At 37.5% G+C, this 15,109-nt stretch overlaps 1 protein-coding gene across 1 annotated transcript in view; it reads right to left on the bottom strand.

Annotated features, from left to right (window-relative positions):
- Nucleotides 1-458: 458 nt before the first annotated feature.
- SLC25A14 (solute carrier family 25 member 14) overlaps nt 459-15,109 on the bottom strand; it is a 31,458-nt gene continuing 16,807 nt past the window's right edge. Inside the window, exons 7-10 of the mRNA NM_001284446.1 lie at nt 10,195-10,319; nt 9,024-9,159; nt 1,724-1,804; nt 459-799 (exon numbers count right to left, since the gene is read on the bottom strand). Of these exons, the coding sequence (NP_001271375.1) occupies nt 758-799; nt 1,724-1,804; nt 9,024-9,159; nt 10,195-10,319 (384 nt within the window). The 3' untranslated portion in view covers nt 459-757. The remainder of the gene's footprint in view (nt 800-1,723; nt 1,805-9,023; nt 9,160-10,194; nt 10,320-15,109) is intronic.

Below are 15,109 nucleotides of genomic sequence, written 5' to 3'. Positions count from 1 at the left end.
CTAGGCACTGTTATAGTACAAGAAAAGAGCCAGAACTTTTTGCCTCTAAGACAATTAGAACCCTGGACACATAGTTCTATTTTAAGTCTCTTCTTACATTTTATCTGTAGAAACTTCCAAATGAGCCACTTGTTTATTCATACTTAGGAAAGAACCATTTATCTGGTGTTTATAAGTGAGCAGCATTATGACAAGTGGCAGTGGGAAAACACAATGCTCTTTGTCTATTCCCATAAATGTGCTTTAAGAGTCCAGACTCAATTTCATAGAAACCTTCTCTTTATCACTGTCTGGAGAATATAACTTAAAGAGATGGTGAAGAAGAAAGTAGTAAATGAAGACCAAGCCAAAGTGATTTTGCCAATAAATACTTTAATGAGAACCGAGGTCTGTAACATACATAGCAGTAACTGCCCTGGCCTATGCCTTCTGCTCTAGCCCAAATCTGGGGCTAATCAACTACATTTAACCAACATTTGAAAAGAAGGCCATGTTGAATGTCATCCATCAGTATCCATCTTCATAGAAGATACCAATCTGGGGCCAGAGTCGTAATGTTAACACTTCCTCTCAGGGAAAAGTTAACATGGTAACACAAACACATGAACAATTTTGAACCACCCTAGAGTTCTTCCATCAGGAGGCTTGGGAGACCAGCAGTTCAGTAAACACAACTTTGTCAAAATACATTAGAACATGGAAAAAAGGGAAAAGAGTAGAAAGGCTGGCAGGGCTTGGCTCACATATAATTCAGTCCTTAGATTTGAAGCCTCTTGAGCTGCTCGTATGTAATAAAAAACTGAGGAGTAAGTCATGGAAGATCACTGGGTTGATAGTGAAGCCTAACCCTGTTCTAAAAGTGTGTATTGCATTCTCTTACACTGAGTAGTGTGTGCTCTTCTCAGTTACACTTGCTTAAGTCTTTTTAAAACCAATACCTGGCAAGTCAAGATGTGTTGAGTGCCCATTATGTCCCCATTATGATTTGGCATGTAGCAATAAAAACAGATTAAAACTCTAACATACTTATAGTCCTTAGGGGCAAACAGGTCACACACACACACACACACACACACACACACACACAAGAACATTAATGACATGTAATTCAATGCTTAGAATAGTTACAGTCTTCCAGTGATTAGATCAATCCCAAAAGAGAGAGATACTATCTCCCTCAACCTATAGACTCCACAAGGGCAAGGAATCAAATTTCACCCTGCAATCTTCACAATACACAGAAGCCATACACAATATTCAGTTCACCTCTCTGCACAGAGGAGGCACTCAAACACAAGCTAAAGAAACGAGATCCACCCATGAGGAAAGAACCCTACTTGGCCTGAATTCCTTTGCTCTATGAATGTTTTCTGTTTTATTATTGCCCCAGTTATTTTGGTCCTATAGTTAGGAGTAGGAAATATGGACCACCTCAGCATGTTGGGCAAATCCCAGCAGGGTTTCCAAAAACTTTGTAACCCCTTCCAGATTTGGTTGTCCTTAAAGAGGAAACTTTGGTACATCTTTACTGCGGCCTTTAATTTGTACTAGACTCCATCCTAAAGCCATTTCTCTATTTGGTTCCATCCTCAATGGTCACCACTAGACTGCCTGAGTTAATCACTTGCCTCAAGGTATCAATAATCAAAATTTCCTTCCCATAGCCTAGAATTACCTGGGAGCTTGAAGCATCTGTTTTCATTCTCATATTCTAAAAGGATACAATGATGTTCCAGGGTCCAAGTCGAAGCCAGTTTGGCCAAAATCCTTTATAGAGTGCAAAAAATCCCTCATGTTTCCACATCTGAGGGAAAGATATAATAAAAAATATAGTGAATTCCCCTTACTATTTACATCTGACACTTACTTTTCTTTTAGTACTCCTCTTCCATGTCCCTCCCCAACAACTTATGGCTCCATGAATGCTGTTTTCCTAAGACATAGTTTTGAATTCATATATACTCTAAATCTACCTGCTCATTCAACAAATATTTAAGCACCTTCCATATGCAAGGCACTCTTCTTGATGTTTACTATACTCTTCTCTGGTTTACTATTATTAATGTTATAATTATTTTCTATTGTTACTATTATAGCAAACCAAAGAAAATGTGGTAGCCAGCCTCCAAGATGACCCCAATGAAAGCTACTACCAGTTTTTCATACCCTTGTATAACCCCTCCCACAACATCCCAGGAGAGGTCTGTGTCCCCAAGAGAATACAGCAGTCTGTCACTTCCATGTTATGTTCTAAAAAAAAATGTTTATCTAAAAGGCTTCTGCATCTGCCTTTTTCTCTCTTGAATTGTTCACAGTAGAGAAAGCCAGCTGTCATGTCATGAGGAAAGGCCCAGATGGGTGAGAAAATATGGCTTCCAGCCAACAGCCAGAGAAGAACAGAGGCTTCCTGCTAATAGACACATGAGTGATCTTCGAAATAGATATCGAAGCTCCAGTCAAGCCTTCAGATGGCTGCAGGCCTAGCAGACATCTGACTACAATCTCATGGGAAAATCTAAGCTGAAATCACTGAGTTAAGTTGCTTCTGAATTCCTGACCCATGGAAACTGTAGGATAATGTATGCTTCTTTTAAAGCACTGAGTTTTAGAGTGATTTGTTATACAGGAAGAGAGAACTTACACAGTCCTTGCTTTTATGGAGTGCATACTCTAGCAGAGCTGACAACCAAATACACGGACTGATATATATTACATTTAGAAATAATAAATGCTAATAGGAAAATGAAAGTAGGGTAAGGAAATAGGGAGTTGGGCAAGTCACTATCCTTCTGTTTCATCATATTAAATTCTGTGTAATGCCATGGACTACCTCATATAAATGCTTTCAAGATTACATGAGGAACAATGTGAATTGCTTTGAATTTAGGTTTCCTGTTTTATACTATGGGGGTCCTACACACACCAACTGAGTGGTTATTAGAATTAAATTACAAACTATGCATACCAAAGATCATAAACTGATGGTGTGTTGAATTCAGCCAACAGAAACAGTTCCTATTTAGTGGACTGTTTTTTTGTTTTTGTTTTTGTTTTTAGTGGACTGTTTTAAAATATCTATTAAGTAACTCCTGTATGTTAGGCACATTGAAAATGTTATTCTGCCCTTCCATTGGTGAAGTAAAATCCACCACTATACTAAAAATGGATATATTTGGATAAGACAATAATATGAGAATCCAAACTTATAAATATCCTCTATTTCCATCCTATAGTTTAGAAATACTAGAGATAATTATCTTTACTAACCACTTTTCTGAACCAACAGTAGCAGAATAAAGGCACCTTTTATAGAAACATAGTGGTAACAGGCTTCCCCCCCAAAAAAAAAGATTACCAGCAAATGCTGAAGGTCTCAGACCAAAAAAATTAATGTTAGAAAATTGTGAAATTCAGGCAAAATAAAGCCTAGATGAAGATAACCTAGAATCACAGACTGCTAAAATGGCAAGGGACCTTAAAGATACATCCAATATAATAAATAAATAAACATAGTTAATTTATATATTAAATTAAATTATAAGTAGTATCACTTTCCTGCCTGGTGCTCTTCGAAGGCTTCCCCATGGATTTCATTCTAATTGCACATTTTCTATGATGACATGACTCAGCTCCTAACAGTCTCTCCAGGTTCATTTCCTGCTACTCTCTCCTTCACTTACCACACTCAGCCACACAAGCCTTCTCTTTAACCCTTAAACATTGCCAGTTCATTTCCAACTCAGGACCTCTATACCTGTTCCCTCTTTATGAAATGTTTTTCTCCTAAATCTTCACATGGCCACCTTCTTCTCATCAAGAAGAGACTTGATCTTTGCTCAAATGTCACATACTCACAGTGTTTTCCTGGGTAGCCTAGCTGAAGTTGTTGCCTATCATCATTACCAAGTCACTGTCTAATGCTCTATTAATGTCTTCACAGCATTTACTTCTACCTGAAATTATATTATTATTTGTGTGTTTATTGTCTGTCTCCCTCAACTAGAATGTGGTCTCCAGGACAACAGGGAGTATGTTTGTCTTGTTTACCATTATATCCCCAACAACTAACACTGTCTGGCACAAGGAAGTTTCCTATAAATACCTAAATGAGTATTTGTTGGGTAAATGAACATACAAATACAGTGAGGGTCTCTGACATACCCATGAGCCATATGAATATTTAAAAAGCTCCAAACAGTGACCAACTCCTTCAGAACATTAAGACTAGGAGAACCATTTTTTGGTTTTAGGCAGTTTTGTGAAAACAAACAAGAACTTTTGTAACAGAGACAACAGACTACTTCATAAAGTTATGCATTCATTCAATAAGCAGTTTGCTGTGGATAAAGTGATAAGATGCACACAGTCCTGCCTTTACAGTCTGGGAGGGGCAGGAAGACTTTAAAGCAATTAAAATAAAATGTAATAAGTGTGAATAAATGTCATATAATCATATAGTGGAATATTATCCAGCCATAAAAAGGAGAAACACACTGATACACACTACAACATGAATGAATCTTCAAACATTATGGCAAGTGAAAGGAATGAGTCAAAAGGTCACATATTGTATGATTCCATTTATAGGAAATACCCAGAATAAGCAAATCTATAGAGATAGAAAGTAGTTCAGTAGTATCCTAGGACTGGGAGGAAAGGAAAAGGGGATGATAACTAAAGGGTACAAGGTTTCTTTTTGAATTCATGAAAATATTTTAAAATTGACTGTGGTAATGATGGCCACACATATCTATCTGTGCATATACCAAAAGCCACTTTGAACAGGTAAATTTTATGATATTTAAATTAGTCCTCAAAAAAGATGTTTTAAAAAAATAATGTTGACAGAGCAAGTACAAGAAACTATGTACAGATAACCTAGTTCAACAGTCAGGGAAGGCCTGTATGAAAAAGTAATGAGATCTGAAGAATGAATAGGAGCTAGCCAAGTGAAAAGGATATTTAGGCTAGGGTAGGGGCATCCATTTTTTTTTAATAATAAATTTATTTTTTATTGGTGTTCAAGTTGCCAACATACAGAATAACACCCAGTGCTCATCCCGTCAAATGCCCCCCTCAGTGCCCGTCACCCCCCGCCCTCCTCCCCTTCCACCACCCCTAGTTCGTTTCCCAGAGTTAGGAGTCTTCATGTTCTGTCTCCCTTTCTGATATTTGGGTAGGTGCATCTAACAAAGCATATGGCATGGATGAAAATTTGAGAATGAAAGAAAGTCTACCAGTAGAAATTGTACAGTCCATCTGGAATGTAGAATAAAGGTAGCAGTGATTAAGCTATAGGAGGAATAAGGGGCCAAATCATATAGTCTTGGGTCAACGAGAGGCCATTTAAGGATTTTAAGATAGAAGTAACAGGATAAGATTTGCAGCTGTTTGTTTCTATGTCAGAGATGAATGCATGACTTCACTCACCAGTGCTGTGGAATTGTTACTGATGAAAAATAAAGCATGATGCCATCATATATAATGACATAGAGCAGTCATTATAAAGAATTTTAACAGCAAGTGAATGAGTAAACATAAGTAAAGGTTACTGACAATATGAAAATATGATTCTGGGATGCCTGGGTGGCTCAGTGGTTGAGTGTCTGCCTTTAGCTCAGGTAGTGATCCTGGGGTCCTAGCATCAAGTACCACATCTGGCTCCCTGCGGGGAGCCTGCTTCTCCCTCTGCCTATGTCTCTCCCTCTCTGTGTGTCTCTCATGAATAAATAAAATCTTTTTTAAAAAGGAAGAAAATGGGGATCCCTGGGTGGCTCAGCAGTTTGGTGCCTGCCTTTGGCCCAGGGCACGATCCTGGAGTCCCGGGATCGAGTCCCGCATTGGGCTCCCGGTATGGAGCCTGCTTCTCCCTCTGCCTGTGTCTCTGCCTCTCTCTTTCTCTCTCTCTCTCTCATGAATAAATAAATAAATCTTTGGGAAAAAAAGATAGAAAATATTATTCTGGGGCACCTGGCTGGCTTGGTCAGTTAAGCATCTGCCTTCGGCTCAAGTCATGATCCCAGGGTCCTGGGATTGAGCCCTGTGTCGGGCTCCCTGCTCAGTGGGGAGTTTCCTTCTCCTTCTGCCCCTCCTCCTTCCCTCATGTTCTGTCTTGAAAGAAAAGAAAAGAAAAGAAAAGAAAAGAAAAGAAAAGAAAAGAAAAGAAAAGAAAGAAAAGAAAAGAAGAAAGAAAGAAAGAAAGAAAGAAAGAAAGAAAGAAAGAAAGAAAGAAAAAAAGAAAAAAAGAAAGAAATAGAATCTTTAAAAAATATATGTTTCTGCCAATACAACACAACATGGAGGTTCTAAGTATAAATTTTGGCGTATACTTTGGTGTAAACTTTTTAGGTGTATAATCTTGGGTAAGCCACTCTGATCTGAGCTCCCTTGTTTATAAAATGGAAAACATATCTACTCCACAGGATAGTGTGTGGCACATAATAAGCATTCACTAAATGCTACCTATTACTCTATTATTGTACCTTCTGTCTCCTCTTAGCCAACCTTCTTGAAAGAGTATTTTACACTTGTCTACTTACTCTTGAATCTCATGGGTTTATCTGTCTCCATTAGAATTAAACTGTCATGAAGGCTAAAATGTTTTGTTCACCCAACTAGAACAGCACCTGGCACATAAGACTTAAACATTTTTGTATTCAATCAATGAGTAATTAAACACACTCTTCATACTAATCTAGCTTTTGCAAACACAAACCCAGAAAACCCCCTCTAGAACATAATAAATCCAATAGAAATTTTTAGTCCTTATACTAGATCTCTATTCCAGTTGACATTAAATAAGTACTCATTTCTTCTTGAAACTCATTACTCCCTTGGCTTCCATTACTCTTGTAAGCTTCCTCATTATCTTCTGTTATCTTTTGGTGTCTTTCCTAAATTCCCCACCTGCCAAGCCCTTAGCAACTGGTAATTCCCCAAAGTTATTTCCTTGGCCCTACCCTTTCTCCCTACAGCAGCTATTGTCAAGCGAAAGGAGAAGCATGTCAGAAATACCTAGGCGGAGCTTTTACCAAACTCTACTCCCCAGAGTCTGAGAATCACTTCCTGTGAATCACTATTAATGGAAGTAGTTTATAATACTCTAGTGTGCTAGAAAGGGAAAAAAGTTGGGAACTCCTCTACCTTTTCTCCTTGATCTTCCCCTCCACAGTTGTGTAACACCTGTACACTACTGCTTCCCCAGGCTCCATCTATACCCCTAAACTCTCTCCTGAGTTAAGAGTAAGATATCCAAATAGATCCACTGGGTGTTCCTCATGCACTTCAAACTAAGTGTCAAAACTGTACTGTCTCCCCAAAAACCTGCTCCCCTATGATGTCTCTGTCAATGAGTACCACCACATGGTCACCAAAACAAAACAAAACAAAAAACAGGAAGTCATCTCTGACACCTCCTTTCTCCTACACCTCTCCACACCCAGTCAATCTACTCCTGTTGAATTTATCAACTAAATTATTCTCAACTCTATCCCACCTTCTGCATCCCCACTACAATGCTCAAGTTCAGGCTTCATTGCCTCTAACTTAGATTACTATAAAAGCCTTCTAATCGGCTTCCTTATCTCTAAATCAGGGTTTCTCAAAGAGTAGTACCCAGATTAGCAGCCTCAGTAGCGTCTGAGAACTGGTTAGAAATGCAAATTCTCAGGTCCTACTCCAGACCTACTGAATCAGAATTTGGTCATGGGGCCTCTGGTCATGGGGCCCAGCCATCTGCAGTTTAATAAGCCCTCCAGGTAATTCTGATGCATGTTAATGTCTTAAGAAGCACTCCTCCAGGTTTATCGCCTTAGATTAATGGCTTTCAAATTAGGTAAACACTGCAATCACCTGAAGAGTTTTAAATAATTTCAACCTGGGTCCTACCCTAGGAAGTTCTGATTGGTCTATAAGGTAGATGCAGGAGCTGTTTAAGTTCCCCAGGTGATTCCAATGTGCACCTAAGACTGAGAACCACTGTCTTAGATTCAATCTCTACAAAGCCAAAGTGATCTAAAATACAAATCTGAGCTGATTAAAATCTTTAAATAGCTCCCCGTCAAGTAAAAAGAAAAAAGCCCAAGCACCTCAGCATAGCATTCAATAGCCTTTATAACATAATTAACCCTTGGCCGTCAACATGCAAAAGGCACTATAGTATGGAGGTTAAAAATGTTGGTTTGAAACCAAATGGTCTGAGCTGAAATCCCACTAGCTGTGAAACCTTGGTCAGGTTAGTGCTTCAGGATCTACTTCATGGGATAATGATGAGGATTAAGTGAATGAATATATGTAAGTCTCATTAGAACAGTATCTCATATCCAGTAAGGCATTCAACAGATGTGAGTTACTATTATTCAAGATGCCACCAACTTAGACTAAAATTCCCTCCCATGGGTCCCTGAGTTTATCACTTACCAAGCTGTGTTGGTTATCTGTATACCTGCAGTATACTCTTATTTATCTGTGTCTACTAAAATGGTGCCTGTTAGATAATAAATCGTTGTTAAACTAAACTGATAGCAGCAGAGAAACCATATGGAAATGTCATATTTTAGCTGCAAATTTGCTTTTTGTAGATGATCACCAATGATTATATAATACATTTCTGATATTCAGCTTCCTACATAACAGCAGAAACTTTTTAAAGGCAAAGTGTGAATAACAGCACAATATTGAACTGAAATTGAGTACCAGATTTTCTATTACAGGGTCCCCATCTTGTATGAAGCAGGCAAATGTGGGATATGTTAAGTCCCTTCTCTCAATAATTCTACATGGTACTATCAATAAAAATATCCTACAGTCTCAAGCATTCAAACTGGAATGATAATTATTAAGGGCCACTGTGTATCAGCAGATTGCCAAGGAAACGTCTTTTCTACCTGGGAATTATTCTGAGAGGCTATTAAAATATACATAATGATTCTTCCATCTTCAAAATGATACATAGCAACTAAGGACTGAATGTCTGAGACATCAAAGAAAATTAAAAATGCAAACCAAGCTTACAGTGTGCATACCTTTAAAATACCATCCAAAGTACCCTTGTAGAGGTCCACATGTCCCACAATTGCTCTCTGGTTCATCATGCGAGTTCGAACCACATCAACTGGATTGGAAGCCAGAGCCCCGGCCAAGCCACATGTAAAGCTGGAACTAAAGGTGAAAACTTTAGGATAGACTGCACCACTTCGAACCCTGACTAAACATAAATGCATAAATGTACAATGAGTCAGACTCATCAGATAAAACCTGGCACTTGCCTTTTCATTCCAATCTAAAGAAAAAGGAAATATTTTCTAAAGAAACATGACTCAAAATTTATTCCCATGGGGTACCTAGCTGGCTCAGGCAGAAGAGTATGCAACTCTTGATTTCAGGGTAAGTTTGAGCCCCTTATTAGAGTAGTTGGCTGGCTCAGTCGGTTGAGTTTCTGACTCTTGGTTTCAGCTCAGGTCATGATCTCATGGGTTGTGGAACTGAGCCTCTTGAGCCCCTGGGGCTTGGTGATTCTCTCCCTCTGCCCTTCCCCCTACTCATGCTCATGCATGCTTGCTCTCTCTAGAATGAACAGATGATTTTTTTAAAAAGTTATCCCCTTTACTTTTTAATCCAAAACTCAGCCTTTTGGGGGGGCAATTTATAAGTCTAGCAAGATCTCTAATAAGAAAGTATCACTCATCATCTATTAGTTACATAAAGTTTTCATATCACAGCATCATATACCAAATGCATTTCAGCAGTAAAGTGTCATAAAAGCTGCAAGATGGAGAGAATGTAAGATGAGATTAACAACAGTTTTCAGCCCAAAATTGTGGTTTTGTTTCACAGGCCCTATAAATTTTTACTTTTTTGTGATTCTAATTGAGAAAAGTTTACTTTCTAATAAAAAAATTAACCAAAGCATATAACGGATAAGTTTAGATATAGAGGCTGTGTATGAACAAATGCAAATCCTATAGACATCTGATAGGCTATTGTAATAGACACTGCTACCAAGTACCAAAATACCCATAGCATCTGGGATCTCTGTACAAGTACTGGAAGGCTTGAAGTTCTAGTGATAAGAAAGACAGGGGTATTTAGACCATCTGTACCCATTATTGATTCTATATGAGGACTTCAGTGAAAGATGCTTTTTTGTGCTCCAAATAATAGAAATATGGACTACGTACAACCTCTCACACTTACACAAAGTGAGTTAAAATTGTGTCTCCCATCACCCCTGACAATATTAAGTGCTTCTTTGTAATATCATAGACTGGCAGCTCTACACCCACAACGATGGCAGCCCGCTGAGCAGTTGGGACGACACCCTGCAAAACATAAGTGATATTAAACACCAAAAAAATACACAAGTAGTGACATAAATCTAAAAGTGAACAATATAGTTTGAGAGTTAGAAAGTAACATAACATAAAAAGCCAAGTCTGAGGTACAGAGGTCATTCTTTCAAATCAATGACTAATAGTGGAACACTTATAAATCCAAATTTACTTATTGTACTAAAAATAATTGATATGACACCCAAAGCACAAGTGACAAAAGAAAATAAGCTGGACTTTATCACAATTAAACGTTTTTGTGATTCAAAGGATATCATCAAGAAAGTAAAAAGACAGCCTACACAATGGGAGAAAATTTTGCAAATCATTATCTGATAAGGGACTAGTAGCCAGAATGTATAAAAAGTCTTACAACAATAAAAAAATACCAATTTAAAAATGGGCAAAATATCTGAATAAACATGTCCACAAAGAAGATACACAAATGGACAGTAAGAATATGAAAAGATGAGCAACATCATCAGTCATTAGAAAAGGCAAATCAAAATCACAGTGACATAATGCTACACACCAACAGGGTAGCTATAATAATAATAATAATAACAATAATAAAAACTATTGGTGAGGATGTGGAGAAATTGAAACTCTTATACACTACTGGTGAGAATGTAACATGGGGGCAACCGCTGTGGAAAATACTTCAGGAATTCCTCAAAGGAGTTAAACATAGAATTACTATGTGACTCAGCAATTTCACACCAACTAATTATTATTCAGCCATAAAAAGAAATGAAGTACTAATAAATGCTAAAACAAAGGTGAAACTTGAAAATAGTATGCTAAATGAAAGAGGCTTGTCACAAATGCTGCATATTGCATGATTCCATTTATATGAAATGCCAGGACTGGCAAATCCATAGAGACAGAAAATAGATTAGTAGTTGTCTACAGCTGGGAGGGTTGGGGGACATGGAAGTGGTTGTTAATGGTTATGGGGCTTCTTTTTGTGATGATTAAAATGTTCTAAACGTACACACTGGTGATGGTTGCACAAGTCTGTGAGTAAACTAAAAACCATTAAACTACACACTTCAAGGGGCGCCTGAGTGGCTTAGTCGGTTGAGTGTCTGCTCTTGATTTCAGCCCAGGTCATAATCTCAGGGACCTGAAATCAAGCCCTGCATCAGGCTCCCTGCTCAGCAGGGCATCTGCTTAGGATGCTCTCCCTCTCTGCCCCTCCTCCTGCTCACGTGGCTCGCTCACTCTCCAAAATAAATAAATAAATCTTTAAAAATTACACACCTCAAGATGGTGAATTTTATGGTATGTGAATTATCTCAATAAAGATGTTACAAAAAAAAATAAAACCATGACACAAAAGTGAGTGGAGAGAGGAGAGCTTCTTAGCTTAATTTATAGAATTTTAGGATGTGCAGAAAAGATACACCAGGATGACAACAAAGGTATAATGCAGCCAGGGAGGCCAAGATAAAGGGGTACTTCCTTACAAGTCCTCCTGCTATCAGCTTTTCGCTCCCTAGCAGAATATTCCTATTATAAATCATGTTACAGCACAGGGATGCTAGAACATTAAAAGTCATGCTTTTGAGGAATATTAATAATAGAAGAAAATGCTGATAACATTAAAGAAGGCAAGACATTTAGTATTAATCTAACTTTGAGAAAAAGGATATATGCACACACACAAAATTTTTATAAAGGATTAGAAAGAATACAGCAAAATATTTTTCTTTATCTGGAATTAGGGTAAGAGATAAGTTAATTTTCATTGTTATGCCTTTATATATTTTAAAAATTCACAATAAATGTTTTATTTTCATAACTCTGTTTAAATATCACTTAAAATTGAAAATAACACTCCACAGGGACAACTGCTTTCTGGGATACCTGTTATATTAAAGTTCTCAATCACCTATAAATTCCTGAACTCAATTTATAAAGTGGAAGCAATATAGCTGTGCTATCACCAGGAGATATCAGATTGTGCTGATCAGGCTGGCTGGCCCAACGGTGCCTTTCTCTCTGATCCTTCCACCTGCTCAACTGTGTTAGAAGATGATCTTCACAGACGTCTACCTTGCTGAACAGTAAGGCCCAAATTGGAGCCCATGGGCCAAATTCAGGCTATAGACATGTTGTGTGCCCTACACAGTATTTCTAGACAGCTGAATTAGCTGTCAACATAAAAAAACAGGATACTTCACATAGGAATGCAGATTTCCAACTTCTCTTGAAAGCCCAGAAAATTTGGCCACACTGGATTCCCATCATGCATGACAGCAATGAACAGGGCAGGTGCTCTCCAATTCACCAGTCCCCATCACTCTCTACAGTCTCTTCAACTCTGATATAAGTTCCAGTTACTTTGTTACTGCACTTGAGCTGTTAATTCTTACAATGGAGTCCGAAAATAAAATGTTACCAGTACCCATGTGACAAGCAAAGCAGGAAAAGAAAACACTGACAAAGAAGGCCATGTGTTTGAGGAAAAATGCAAACCTATTTTCTTGTTGAAATGAAAAAATATTCATGTATTTTAACAAGCAAATAATACATGGCTGTGTTAAAAGAATACAAACACAATGTACTTCACTTCTTTATCTTACATGTCTGGAGGATGTAAGCAGCCTGGATCATAAAAGTAGCTATGCTCCATTCCTCAAAATATTAGACATAGAATTACCAAATGATCCAGCAATCCCACTTCTGGGCATATACACAAATGAACTGAAATCAGAGTCTTGAAGAGATATTTGCACACCCATATTCAGAGTAGCATAATTCACAAGAGCAAATATATGGAAACAACCTAAATGCCCATTAACAGATGAACATATAAATAAAATGTGGTATATACACACAATGGAATATTATTCAGCCTTTAAAAAGGAAGGATATTCTGATACATTTGACAACATGAATGAACCTGGAGGACATTATACTAAATAAAGTAAGCCCGTAACAAAAACAGAAATATTGTATGATTCCACTTTACATGAAGTACCCAGAAAATTCAAATTCAGAGAGACAGATAGAAGGATGGTCACCATGGGGCAAGGGAAAGGGGGTAATGGGGAGGAGTTGTTTACTGGGTATGGAGTTCTAGTTGTACAAGATGAAAAGCATTATGGAGGCTGGCTGAATAACACTGTAAATGTACTTAACACTACTAAACTGTATACTTAAAAATGGCTAGGATGGTAAGTTTTATGTTATATGCATTTTACCACATTAAAATGTTTTTTTAAAAAATGTTTTTATTAAGAATAAAGTAGCTATGTTCCCCTGACAAAATCTCCCTATTGTATTTATTGTTCTTTGTCTTTCCCTTAGCATTACTTTGTGAAAATTTTCTAGTTAGATCCATTTTCTGGTTTTAAATTAGACTAGTCAAGAAAGTACACCCTCTGTTATCAAAAAGCAAACCTCAAGGATCATTAATGGATGCTAAGATCATTAGGTGAAAGGTTATTAAATAATAAAATATATGCATGTTGTTAGAATGTCACCCTACAAATTACCCACTATTTACAAAGAGGGAAAACTTTTATCTTTTATGATGGTGAAATCTGGTGGACATCATCTTACCAAGTAATCAAATTCAGCATCATTAATTGTGCAATAACCTAACGTACTTATTGCTGTGATGCAGTATGAAATATACAGTGGCACCTATGAAGTTCTCTTATCAAAATGTTTAACAGTAATCTAATCAAGCCAACACATCTAACTTCCAGTTTGCAGGAAATACAGGGGAAATGTTCTATAAGAAAACTGATCTGGGGACGCCTGGGTGGCTCAGCGGTTAAGCGTCTGCCTTCTGCTCAGGATGTAATCCTGGAATCCCAGGATCAAGTCCCATATCAGGTTCCCTGCGTGCAGCCTGCTTCTCCCTCATCCTGTGTCTCTGCCTCTGTGTGTGTGTGTGTGTGTGTGTGTGTGTGTCATGAATAAATGAGTAAAATCTTAAAAAAAAAGAAAACTGACCTGATGTCATCAATAAAGGAAATTTGAATATAAACTAGATATTAGATATTAGGGACTTTTTAACTTCCTTAGGTGTGATAATGGTATCATTATTATGCATTATTATGTAGGAGAATGTCCTTATTCTTAGAAGGAAATGCATAATGAACTATTTAGGAGAGGGCCATGATGTCTGCAACTTCCTTAGAAATAGTTCAGGAAAAAAAAAAAAAAAAACAGGGGCACCTGGGTGGCTCAGTGGTTGAGCGTCTACCTTTGGCTCAGGTCATGATTCCGGAGTCCTGGGATTGAGTCTCACATGAAGCTCCCCACAGGGAGCCTTCCTCTCCCTCTGCATATGTCTCTGCCTCCCTCTCTATGTCTCTCATGAATAAATAAAATCTTTAAAAAAAAACAATGAATGTGTATGTGTACATTTATCTGTGTATACTACACATGCATAGAGATAAAGCAAACTTAACCAGACTTTAACAGTCATTTAATCTGGGTAGGTAAGGTGTTCACTGTTGTTCTTTCAACTTTTCTGTATGCTTGAAAATTTTTATAGGAATTTGGGGGGAAATAACAAAGGAAGAAAAAAAACAAAGCTCTCTTCTTTAAGAGTCTATTCATGAATTTCCCATTCTACTCTTTCTGTATATTCTACTAGTAGTCCTCTTTAGTATTATAATATTAAGTGATTAAAATAAGATAAAAAGATATAGGAACAATAAAAAAGGAATATAGATATGACTGGATGATAATATGACAAAATGTTAACAGTGATTATCTCTAGCTAGTAAAAGTACTGTTTTTTTCTCTTTAAAGATCTC

This window comes from Canis lupus, chromosome X, assembly GCF_011100685.1.
Source record: "Canis lupus familiaris isolate Mischka breed German Shepherd chromosome X, alternate assembly UU_Cfam_GSD_1.0, whole genome shotgun sequence".
NCBI lineage: Eukaryota > Metazoa > Chordata > Mammalia > Carnivora > Canidae > Canis > Canis lupus.
This window is presented reverse-complemented; position numbering and strand designations above follow the sequence as displayed.